This window comes from Rhinopithecus bieti, unplaced genomic scaffold (assembly GCF_001698545.2).
Source record: "Rhinopithecus bieti isolate Rb0 unplaced genomic scaffold, ASM169854v2 scaffold_32008, whole genome shotgun sequence".
NCBI lineage: Eukaryota > Metazoa > Chordata > Mammalia > Primates > Cercopithecidae > Rhinopithecus > Rhinopithecus bieti.
Window position 1 is genome coordinate 3,887,067 of NW_016814433.1, and position 11,678 is coordinate 3,898,744.

The 11,678-nt window shown below is 46.1% G+C and overlaps 2 protein-coding genes and 1 long non-coding RNA gene across 4 annotated transcripts in view; 1 reads left to right on the top strand and 2 right to left on the bottom strand.

Moving 5' to 3' along the window:
* The window catches only part of KRABD2 (KRAB domain containing 2), a 7,616-nt gene extending 2,788 nt beyond the window's left edge, over positions 1 to 4,828 (bottom strand). Inside the window, exons 1-2 of one of the 2 annotated variants that reach the window (XM_017850682.1) lie at positions 4,021 to 4,105; positions 380 to 565 (exon numbers count right to left, since the gene is read on the bottom strand). In XM_017850682.1, coding sequence (XP_017706171.1) covers positions 380 to 470 — 91 coding nt within the window. In that variant the 5' untranslated portion in view covers positions 471 to 565; positions 4,021 to 4,105. Of the gene's footprint in view, positions 1 to 379; positions 566 to 4,020 lie in introns of both variants that reach the window. The other variant, XM_017850681.1, reaches the window with a different exon arrangement.
* LOC108514430 (uncharacterized) overlaps positions 1 to 11,305 on the top strand; it is a 17,313-nt gene extending 6,008 nt beyond the window's left edge. The window contains exons 2-3 of the long non-coding RNA XR_001881216.1: positions 3,827 to 5,033; positions 10,759 to 11,305. This is a non-coding gene — a long non-coding RNA (uncharacterized LOC108514430). The remainder of the gene's footprint in view (positions 1 to 3,826; positions 5,034 to 10,758) is intronic.
* Positions 5,638 to 11,678, bottom strand: part of RPL26 (ribosomal protein L26) — an 8,019-nt gene continuing 1,978 nt past the window's right edge. Inside the window, exons 3-4 of the mRNA XM_017850683.1 lie at positions 9,524 to 9,664; positions 5,638 to 5,809 (exon numbers count right to left, since the gene is read on the bottom strand). Coding sequence (XP_017706172.1) covers positions 5,681 to 5,809; positions 9,524 to 9,664 — 270 coding nt within the window. The 3' untranslated portion in view covers positions 5,638 to 5,680. The remainder of the gene's footprint in view (positions 5,810 to 9,523; positions 9,665 to 11,678) is intronic.

An 11,678-nucleotide genomic window follows, 5' to 3' on the forward strand; every position in this document is an offset into this window, starting at 1 on the left:
TTTTTTTTTTTTTTTTTGAGACGGAATCTTGCTCAGTCGCCCAGTCCGGCGTGCAGTGGCGCCATCTCGGCTCACTGCAAGCTCCGCCTCCCGGGTTCCCGCCATTCTCCTGCCTCAGCCTCCCAAGTAGCTGGGACTACAGGTGCCCGCCATCACGCCCGGCTAATTTTTTGCATTTTTAGTAGAGACGGGGTTTCACCGTGTTAGCCAGGATGGTCTCCATCTCCTGACCTCATGATCCGCCCGCCTCAGCCTCCCAAAGTGCTGGGATTACAGGCGTGAGCCACCGCGCCCGGCCTACTGTGGGAATATTTTTAAACGACGGTTTCCTCTTGACAATTGTTCACAAGATTAATAAAGGAAGATTCTGAGTCCTTACCCTGTGGGACCGTGTTCTTATAACTGTCCAGTATTGTGTCTCTGTAGCAATCCTTTTGAGAGGCTTCTAAATAATTCCAGTATTTGGTCATATCTTCAAATGCTGTTGCTTCCTGAGACAACACTGGCTGCTGCCACAGGGACCATACAGTCTTGGGGCCTGGGATTAGGAGCAGCCTCAGCAGGACTGCGGAAGAGACAAGAGAGGGCATCAGGAATGAAGGCATGCGGCATAGAGGACTCTGAAAGCGAGTCAGGTGAATAAATGGAAGAAATAAGAAATAGGTCTCATATCCAACAAGATGAGTACAGCTTCATGGGTGAGGGAAAGGAGTTTTGCTTTCCTGGGGGGGTCTGTTGGTCTGGCCAGTTTTGACGCTGCCAGAGCTGTAGCCTGTGTATTAATATTTCCAGAATAAAGCAGAGTCCAAGTGAACTTGAGCACAGGCTTGATGACTCCTAACAGGGATGGCAGGATCTGTTTCCAATGGAAATATTATGTCTGTGTACATGGAGATATGTCAGGAGATGATCCTGCAGAAAAGAGATACCCCAAATGGAGTCTACATGCCACTGTGATCAGATAATTCCTTAAGGGGAGAACTTGATACTCAGTTGTCTAAACCGGGATTCCTTAGTTAGAACAGCCCTAAGACAGGATGGTGATGAGGCCAGGGGAGTTCATATGAGGACTGCAGGAATTCCAGCAAGCTTAGGAAAACAGGATCCCAAGATCCCAGCTGTCAGATGCGGAGCGGAGGGGCAGGGCAGAATCCTGAGAAGCAGACAAAGATGGAAATTTTTCAAAGCTGAGCAAGAGTCTCAGTTAAGCGGGGCGTACTTCCAGGTCCTGAAGGTCCTCCGCTAAAAGGGCTTCAAACTCCCTTCCTCAGCATTGCTGGTTAATCATGAATATTCCTGATTCTAAGACATTACTGACTGTAAAACCACTAACTCAATAACTTTCTTTTGAGAGGAAAAACAGTGTGTATTAAATGAATGTATTGATAAGACACATCCAAAATTTAAAATGTGAAAATATGCATTTGCATTCTTTTCTTTTTTTGTATTTTTTATAGAGATGGGGCTTTGCCATGTTGCAAAAAACCCAGGCTGGTCTCGAACTCCTGGGCTAAAGTGATTCACCTGCCTCAGCCTCCCAAAGTGCTAGGATTACAGGCCTTAGGCAGTGGGCCTGGCCAAAGCTATGCCTTGCAGAAATGAAGAAACTGCACATTTGCAAAATTGTTCTTTACTCTAAGCCTGTGTTCAAGATCTTCTGCAAACTGACATTTTAAAGGCTCCGAGGCCGGGCACAGTGGCTCACACCTGTAATCTCAGCACTTTTGGGAGGCTGAGGTGGGCAAATCACCTGAGGTCAGGAGTTCCAGACTAGCCTGGCCAACATGGTGAAACCCTGTCTCTACTAAAAATACAAAAATTAGTCAGGCATGGTGGTGCACACTTGTAGTCCTAGCTACTCAGGAAGCTGAGGCAGGAGAATCATTGGAACCCAGGAGGCAGAGGTTGTGGTGAGCCGAGATTGTGCCACTGCACTCCAGCCTGGGTGACAGAGTGACAGTCTGTTTTGAAAAACAAAAAAAGGCTCTGAGAAGTCCTGCAGTAAAGAAACCAGCTTCTCTTTGTTTCATCCACCAGTACCATTCAATCATTGACACGCGACTTTGTTTCCCAAGGAATATCTATTACCATCCCACGGTCTTACTAGCTTTTTTTTTTTAACACCGGGGTACACCACCACGCCTGGCTAATGTTTTGCATTTTTAGTAGAGATGAGGTTTTGCCATGTTGGCCAGGCTGGTCCTTGAACTTCTGGCCTCAAGTGATCTGCTTGTTTTGGCCTCCCAAAGTGTTGGAATTATAGGCATGTACAGCCAGCGCACCCGGCCGGTCCTACTAGTTCTAACAGACTTGAAACCACAAGGTATTCAATGGAGTCCAGAAAGAGCACCTTCCAGATTCCTTTCTGAAACCAGCATCTCTCAGAACTTGAGTGCTGTATTGGTTGCTGTTTGATTCCCTTCAGGGGACCGCAAAGAAAGGAAAAGTCTCATCTTCATTCTATAAAATAGTGAAGGCAACTGGGCACAGTGGCTCATGCCTGTAATCCTAACACTTTGGGAGGCCAAGGTGAGAGGACTGCTTGAGGCCAGGAGTTCAAGACTAACCTAGTCAACATAGTGAGACCCTGTCTCTAAAAATAAAAAAATTTAAAAAAAAGAAAGAAGAATGAAGGCAACAGGCTAGAAACAATTTATAACCAAAAGATGTAGAATCTCAGTCTTTAGTAAGAGATCCAGTCCTTACTATACCATGAAATTCTACAGTAGAGTCCAAAGTCCACAATTGTCTAATAGACCTATTTTGGTTGGTCCATCTAGTGATTTTTAAAAATCTGAATGATTTGTCCAGGTGTGGTGGCTCACACCTGTAATCCCAGCACTTTGGGAGGCCGAGGCGGATCACGAGGTCAGATCGAGACCATCCTGGCTAACACGGTGAAACCCCATCTCTGCTAAAAATACAAAATATTAGCTGGGTGTGGTGGCAGGAGCCTGTAGTCCCAGGAGGCTGAGGCAGGATAACGACGTGAATTCGAGAGGTGGAGCTCGCGGTGAGCCGAGATCGTGCCAATGCATGCACTCCAGCCTGGGCGACAAAGCCAGGCTCCGTCTCAAAAAAAAAAAAAAAAAAAAAAAGCAATGTTTCACCTATATTTACAGATTGGGAGATTTCACATAAAAATCTCGATTTCTGCCTTTTTTTTTCTTTCGAGACAGAGTTTTGCTCTGTTGCCCAGGCTAGAGGGCAGAGGCTCGATCTCCGCTCACTGCAACCTCCGCCTCCCGGGTTCACGCCATTCTCCTGCCTCAGCCTCCAGAGTAGCTGGGACTACAGGCGCCCGCCACCTCGCCCGGCTAGTTTTTGTATTTTTAGTAGAGACGAGGTTTCACCGTGTTAGCCAGGATAGTCTCGGTCTCCTCACCTCGTGATCCACCCGCCTCGGCTTCCTAAAGTGCTGGGATTACAGGCGTGAGCCACTGCGCCCGGCCTCGATTTCTGGCTTTCTGGAAAAGGCGATGTTCTGGCTGCACTGGCGGCATTGCTGCCTCGCAATAACTGGCTGTAATAGGCGGCATCTTCCTTTGGATCAAGCTTGTTCAACCTGTGGCCTGTGGGCCGCATGCAGCCCAGGATGTCGGGACCTACTAACCTATTCATCTTGCCCACTCCTGCAGATTTCTAAGCTTTCAGTACCTTTTTTTTTTTGAGAGGGGTCTCACTTCGTCACCCAGGCTGGAGTGCAGTGGCATGATCACGGCTCCCAGGGTCAAGGCATCCTCCCACCTCGGCCTCCCGAGTAGCTGGGACTACAGGCATGCGTCACCAGGCCCGGCTAATTTTTTTCTCTCTTTTGTTTTTGTAGAGATGGGGTCTCATTATGTTGCCTGAGGCTTCAGTATCTTTTCCAAAGCAACATGAGAGAAATGTGATCGTAAATCAATCAGCTTCCTGGTGTGATCTGTGCTGACGGCTAAGTGATAAACGGCTAAGTGATAAACGAGATGGTCAGAGAAAACTGGAAATATTTCCAAAGCCGTGTTTACCCCCTTCACCCACCTGTGAGTCTTTGCCTCGGCTGTTTCCGACTTGGAATGTCCTCGCATTGATCTTCCCAATCCCAGCCAGCTGAAATCAGCCTCCTTCCCGACTTATTCAGTAACTTCAGCTGATTGCCATCTCGCCTTCATCTCAACAACCTGTACCACACTCACTGGAGCACTCTGATTTGCATCTGCAGTCGACCAGTTCAGATGTATGCAACCTAAAAAGTAGGGACGGAGCTCTCTGCCTGCCTGTACCCCCTCTGGAGGGCCCACGAATACAGAGCTGAGCACAAAAGGTGTTCAAAGGACATTGAGTCAAAAATGTCGCTTACAGGTAGACTGTCATTAGCAAGGCAGAGCAGCGGTATGGCCGAGTCTACGCTTGGGAACTCATTTTCTGACTCTTACCATTTACTGACTAAAGCAAAGTTACTGGAGCCTCAGTTTCCTCATCTACAATCCGGGGAGAGGACCAGTACCCATCACAATCGATTGCTATGAAGTTTCAATGACAATGCAGATAAGGCACTTAGTACAGTGTCCCCGCACCGTCCACACCACCGGGCACTCCACTTTTTCCTGACGACCGGGCTGGGGCGTCGCCTCCTTTGTGTTGCCTTCCTATCCTGACTTCGCAGACTGCTCCCACCGCTTGGATCCACGCCCGTCCGCCAGCCAGCTCAGGGCTGAACCGCTGAGGCGGGTGCGCCGTGGAGAAAAGAGCCGCAGACTGTGGAAGATCGGGAAAGAGAGATACACCAGACGCTGCGTCTGAATCCCCTCCACCCAGACGCCCGCGAGCAGCAGCAGCGCCGCCCCACCTCCCGCCGGAAGCCGGTCAGAGCCAGCCGGAAGCCCCGCCCCCTCGAGGCAACGCGGATCGGAGGAGCCACCGCTCTTCACTCCAGGCTTTGCCCGGCCAGGACAGCACTGCGGGCACCCTGCAGCGCTGTCCACCCAGATGACAGCTGCGACCTTGTCCAAGCCAGTGACTTAACTTGGGCCTGGAAAGTAAACTGGCTTCAGGTATCCTGTTTAGATCCTTAAAATGAGTAACGGCAGGAACACACACACTGCTGCCACCTCATACCTTTTCACTTCATCCTGACGAAGCTGCGGTTTAGTTCATATTTCAACCTAAAGATGTGTTAGGTTTTGGTCTGATGGCACTCACCCAGCACTTGTGCAGAAAACAAGGTAAAGGGGGCCCATGGGTCCCTCAGAGAACCTGAACCTGAGATCTCTCAATCTAGACGAACAGCTTGAAGTGATCTAGATGCTATAGGAAGTCAAAGAAGCTTCTTATCCTTTTGAAAGCAAGACTTCCTATCCAATGGCAATACAAATACAGTAAGTTAAAAAATATAGGCTGTCTATATAGCAACCTATCTATAGTAAGAAAGTTAAGAAACAGGTTCAAGAGGAAGTATTTCCAACTAGCTTTTCTTATAGGCCTTCTTCTCAATGAGACCCCTCCAGCTACTGATATATCCTCAAATGCTGCTGTCCACTATAAAAAAAAATTTATCAGTCCTGATTTCAGAAAAATTTAGACTGACAAAACAGAGGTAAGAGACCAGTCCACTGAAAACTAGGGAGTGTCATAAATCACCACACACAAAACACAGGCTCTTTGTTTCAAGTTTTAATCAAAGCTTTTATATAAGATTACTTTATTCCTGCATCTTCTCAATAGTTTCTTCCTTGTATTTGCCCTTTTCCTTTCCTACTTGGCGAGACTTGGCTTTCCGTTCAAGGATCTTTTTGCGGTCTTTGTCCAGTTTTAGCCTAGTGATAACTACCTGCAGAAAAATAAGAAAAACACTCCCAAGCTTTAAATAATCACTAAAACACATGGGAAAGCCCAACATGCAATACCATTTCTCACACCTGGGGTAGGTTGATGCCTAAATAAGATTTAACTTTTAAAAAATTCCAGAAATTACTCTTTAGCCATCAAACCTGGCTTATTTACTAATTTCCTACCAACAAAGGAGAAAAAGGCAAGATGGCATCAATAATTCTTATCATAGCCTCTTCTGTGCTTCATTATAAAATGTGTTTTTCATTGAGAAGATTCTGCTCTTCTCACTCCAGTTTTACAAGCTGGCATATACATTCGTTTCTAAAGTAACTTCAGGCTGGGTGCGGTGGCTCATGCCCCCAATCCCAGCACTTTGGGAAGCAGAGGCGGGTGGATCACCTGAGGTCAGGAGTTCGAGACCAGCCTGGCCAACATGGTGAAATCCCTTCTCTACTAAAAATACAAAAATTAGCTGGGCATGGTGGCACATTCCTGTAATCCCAGTTACCTGGGAGGCTGAGGCAGGAGAATCTCTGGAACCCGGGAGGCGGAGGCTGCAATGAGCTGAGATCATCCCATTGCACTCCAGCCTGGGCGATTGAGTGAAACTCATCTCAAAAAACAAGCAAACAAAACAGTAGGTGTGGTGGCGGATGCCTGTAACCTAGCTACTCAGGAGGCTACAGCAGGAGAATCGCTTGAACCCGGGAAGCACAGGATTGCAGTGAGCCGAGATCGCACCACTGCACCAGGTTGGGCGACAAGAGCAAAACTCTGTCCAAAACAAAACAAAACAAAAAAAACCCCACCCCCAAACAGAAAAATATAATAAAGTAACGTCAGAATTTTAATGTTAGAAATTAAAGGTATCCATACATAATTCCACCAGAAAAATCTTTAGTGAGAATATGACAATATAGAGCTTATTCCAACAGTTCAAATCCTAAAAGACATCCAAATTATGATAAACTTTAGTTTTGTGAAGGCAAGGAAAGGGTGAAGAGAGGTGCTGGAAATACAGCATGCTGACCGAACAAAAATCTCCAGTTGCTGAACTCATATTCTAGTATAGGGAGCCTGAAAACATGTACAAATGAATCGACATCACTTTGATAGAGAAAGGCGGCAAGTGTGAGGAGGCCGAGGGGCTTTGAGTGATCAGGCAAAGTCCTACTGATAAAGCTACATTTGAACAGAGACCTAAAGTGCTAAGCAATTTATCTATGGATAGGTATCTGGAAGAGAACAGCAAGTTGCAAGGTTCAAAGGCAGGCAATTATCAAGTTTCACAGGTGTGTTTCTCACACTTGAATAAGAATCAACTGGAGGGCTTATTAAAAACGGACACCTGGGTCAAAAGCCCTAATTTTGCCTCAGTAGGCCTGGGCTCCTAGAATTTCTAATTCTACCAAGTTGCTAAGAGGCGAGCAGACTAGAACATACAGAATGGAAAAGATGTCAGAAGTAAGGGAAGATCAGTTAAGGTCTTTTTTTCCCCCGAAATGGAAGTCTCGCTCTGTCACCCAGGCTGGAGTGCAATGGCACAACAGTGGCTCACTGCAACCTCCGCTTTCCAGGTTCAAGTGATTCTCCTGCCTCAACCTCCCAAGTAGCTGGGATTACAGGCGCCCGCCACCACACCTAGCTAATTTTTTTGTATTTTCAGTAGCGATGGGATTTCACCAGTTGATCAGGCTGGTCTTGAACTCCTGACCTCAGGTAATCTGCCTGCCTCCGTCTCCCAAAGTGTTGGGATTACAGGTGTGAGTCACTGCGCCCGGCCAAATCAGTTAAGGTCTTACAGGCCAATGTGATGGCAAAGGGCAGACAGAATTCTAGGTATTATAATGAGACAGATCGTATAGACTGATGTGAGGTATATAATAAATCAGTCAAAATGACATTTTTGGTTGGACAAGGCAGCTCATGACTATAATCCCAACACTTTGGGAGGCCTAGGTGGGAAGATAGCTTCTGGCTAGGAGTTCGAGACCAGTGCCTGGGTAACACTACAAGAACCCGTATTAAAAAAAATGTTTAATGACATTTTGGTCTAAGCAATTAGGAAGATAGAGAGCTGACATACACTATGATGGTTTGAACATGCCAAGTTTGGGATACTCATTAGAAGATGATTACTGAGTTACTAAAAGATCGACTGTCACATGCTGCACTGACATGTGCAGTACAAAAAGACAATCTGCTACCAGATTGGTGACTTTTTTTTTTGAGGCGGAGTCTCGCTCTATCACACAGGCTGGAGTACAGTGGCCGGATCTCAGCTCACTGCAAGCTCCGCCTCCCAGGTTTATGCCATTCTCCTGCCTCAGCCTCCAGAGTAGCTGGGACTACAGGCGCCGCCACCTCGCCCGGCTAGTTTTTTGTATTTTAGTAGATACGGGGTTTCACTGTGTTAGCCAGGATGGTCTCGATCTCCTGACCTCGTGATCCACCCGTCTCGGCCTCCCAAAGTGCTGGGATTACAGGCTTGAGCCACCGTGCCCAGCCCAAGATTGGTGACCTTTAAAACAACTTTTCTGGTGTTGGGAAGCGAAAAATATAACTGGAGTAGATTAAGGAATGGGAAAGTCCTTGCTCTTGAGAGATACATACTGAAATAATTACAGGTAAGTTCACGATCTTTTTTTAGTAAATTCACTGGGGGCGGAGAAAATGGACATAGAACACGTGGCAAAATTTTAATAGAGAATTCTAGGTCAGAGATATACAGATGTTTTACTCTACCAGGCTTTTGACTTCTCTGAGGCTTAAAAATTACATTTATTGGCTGGGCGCGGTGGCTCATGCCTGTAATCCCAGCACTTTGGGAGGCAGAGGTGGGCGGATCACGAGGTCAGGAGATCAAAACCATCCTAGCTAAGGATAACACGGTGAAACTCCGTCTCTACTAAAAATACAAAAAATTAGCCGGGCATGGTGGTGGGCGCCTGTAGTCCCAGCTACTCCGGAGGCTGAGGCAGAATGGTGTGAACCCGGGAGGTGGAGCTTGCACGCCACTGCACTCCAGCCTGGGCCACAGAGCCAGACTCTGTCTCAAAAAAGAAAAACCAGGGCCAAAGTGCCATTTCATCTTACAAAAACCTACTTCCCAAATTTTAAGATCTATGAATTATTGATTGTTAATCAGCTTACTAATAGCCTTTGAAGAAAAAGCACATTTAATATACACGATGGGATGAGCATGGTGGCTCATGCCAATAATCCCAGCACTATGGGAGGCTGAGGCAGGCAGATCACCTGAGGCCAGACCAGCCTTGCCAACCCAGTGAAACCTTTGGCCAACATGGTGCAATTTTATAGTAAAAGTACAAAATTAGCCAGGGGTAGTGGTGCATGCCTGTGGTCACAGCTGCTCAGGAGGCTGAGGCAGGAGAATCACTTGCACTTGGGAGGCGGAGGCTGCAGTGAGCAGAGATTGTGCCACTGCACTCCAGCCTGGGTGACAGAGCAAGAACCTGTCTCAAAAACAAACTAACAGAAACATAATGACCATTAAAGACACTCTGATTTCAGAAACATTTTAAATGTTATTAGAATTTTCAATAGAAGTGCAGTAGTATTTACTTCAAGATATATTTTTTTCCAGCACATGTGAAAAACCAAGGACTATTTCTATGGGCTTGCTCTGTAAACAATCACACGTCAACAATAATTGCCATAATTTCCTTCTCTCATTCTCAAAAACACCTACCTTGCTGGGGTGGATGCCTACATGGACAGTTGTGCCATTAGCCTTTTCCCGCTGCACCCGTTCAATGTAGATAACATATTTCTTCCTGTAAACCTGGACTACTTTGCCAATTTGCTGACCTTTATAGTGTCCTCGTACAACCTAAGTGCAAATTCAGAAGTAAATATTTGAAGAAAAGATGAACCTTATAAATCAAGTAAACGAACTCATGCATACACCATTCACCCTATCATTATATTAAAAGGTTAAAAAAAAGAGTTCACTTTGGTAACTTGTAGTTAAGTTGACGAGGAGTTTGTTACTCCATCTCAAAAGCAGCAACAGACCAAGAGTATTTAAATCTGAACCCATTAATGTGTTCAACCTAGTGCTAGTCAGAGGGCAGCAACAAATGCTTAAGGGAACAAACCAATTCTTTCCCAAAGGTTAACGGACAGGAATCCTAGTGGTCTTCAGTTTGTCAGGACAAGTGTTTCTGAACAGATTCTTCTTCCCAGTTTATGACTTTCTTGCATTGATATGTATTGAAAACAGAGATGACTGTTTTCAAGGTCTACTGGCAAGTTTAGCACTACTACTATAGCAGGGACCAACAGCTGTTCTCAACCCACACTGTTCATTTGTGAACCCATTACATTTTATTTAAATAGCATGAGAAAACATTGATGATGTGTATGTAAATGGCTTTAGAGACTGCCTGAATTCTTTAATCACTAGCTGCACTACAGATTACACCTAAGGGTCATTTATAGAAACCTTCACCTAAGTAGATCCAACAAATTATTTACCTGTAAGCACCAACGATCACGTGAGACTACGCTTCATTACAGCTCCTGAATCTAGATTTGGAGCAATTCTGTTTACTGGTCCTCAACTGCCTCTTCAATGACCAAACACTGAAACCTCCTTTGCAAAAATTGCAACAGTGAGAAAATGACAGCAGTTAAAATCTGACCTAACTCACTCCATCTTGCTTCTAACCTCCAAGACGGCCTTGCTCATTCCTGGACATAGACTAAACTAACTCCTTTGGGAGGACCTTAGTCTACAGCTTAACTTTGAAACAAACCCCGTTCTTGCCTGGGAACCAGACTGCCTTTGTAGGACTAACAAATTGGCTGGAAGACTAGAAATTATGGTCTAGGCAGCTACAGGCCAAAAGATTCTAAATTTCCCCAACTGCTCCTAGGGATAACACATTGTAAAGCCTAAGATTTGCGTGGTATTTTTTTCAGACCCTGCACTGATGGATCCCCTGGTGCCACCCAGATCACTAAACCAGCTCATCTGATCTTGTGGTCCCCATCCAGGAACCAACTCAGAGCAGGAAGACAGCTTCAACTCCCTATGCCTTCATCTCTGATGTGACCTATCAACACGCCCCACTCCCTGGCCCCCACCCGCCAAGTTATCCTTCAAAAAAACTCCAGTCTCCAAGTTTTCTGGGAGACTGATTTGAGTAATAAACTCTGGTCTCCCGTTCTGGCTCTGCATGAATTACTTCTTTCTTTATTGCAATTCCTGTCTAGATAAATCAGCTCTATCTGGACAGCAGACAAAATGAGCCTGTTGGGTAGTCACAACGTATTGATAAAAGGATAATCCCCAGGCAATGTTCTGATTATATGTCACCTAATTATGGCCACATCATCTGACGTTTGGGAAAACTGATTTTCGGGCAGGATCCCCAGGAATTGGAGACAAACCTGGACAATAAAGTGAGACCCCGCTCTACAAAAACAAAAGGTCCCACATGGGAGCATCACTTGAGCCCAAAAGTGAGCCATGACCATGCAACTGCACTCCAGTCTGGGTAAGAGTGAGACCCTGTCTCAGCTGGACGCGGTGGCTCACGCCTGTAATCCCAGCACTTTGGGAGGCCGAGGTGGGCAGATCACGAGGTCAGGAGATCGAGACCATCCTGGCTAACATGGTGAAACCGTGTCTCTACTAAATATACAAAAAATTAGCCAGGCGTGGTGGCGGGCGCCTGTAGTCCCAGCTACTCAGGAGGCTGAGGCAGGAAAATGGGGTGAACCCAGGAGGCGGAGCTGGCAGTGAGCTAAGATCGCGCCACCCCACTGCAGCCTGCAGCCTGGGCGACAGAGCAAGACTCCATCTCCAAAAAAAAAAAAAAAAAAGAAAAAAAAGATTT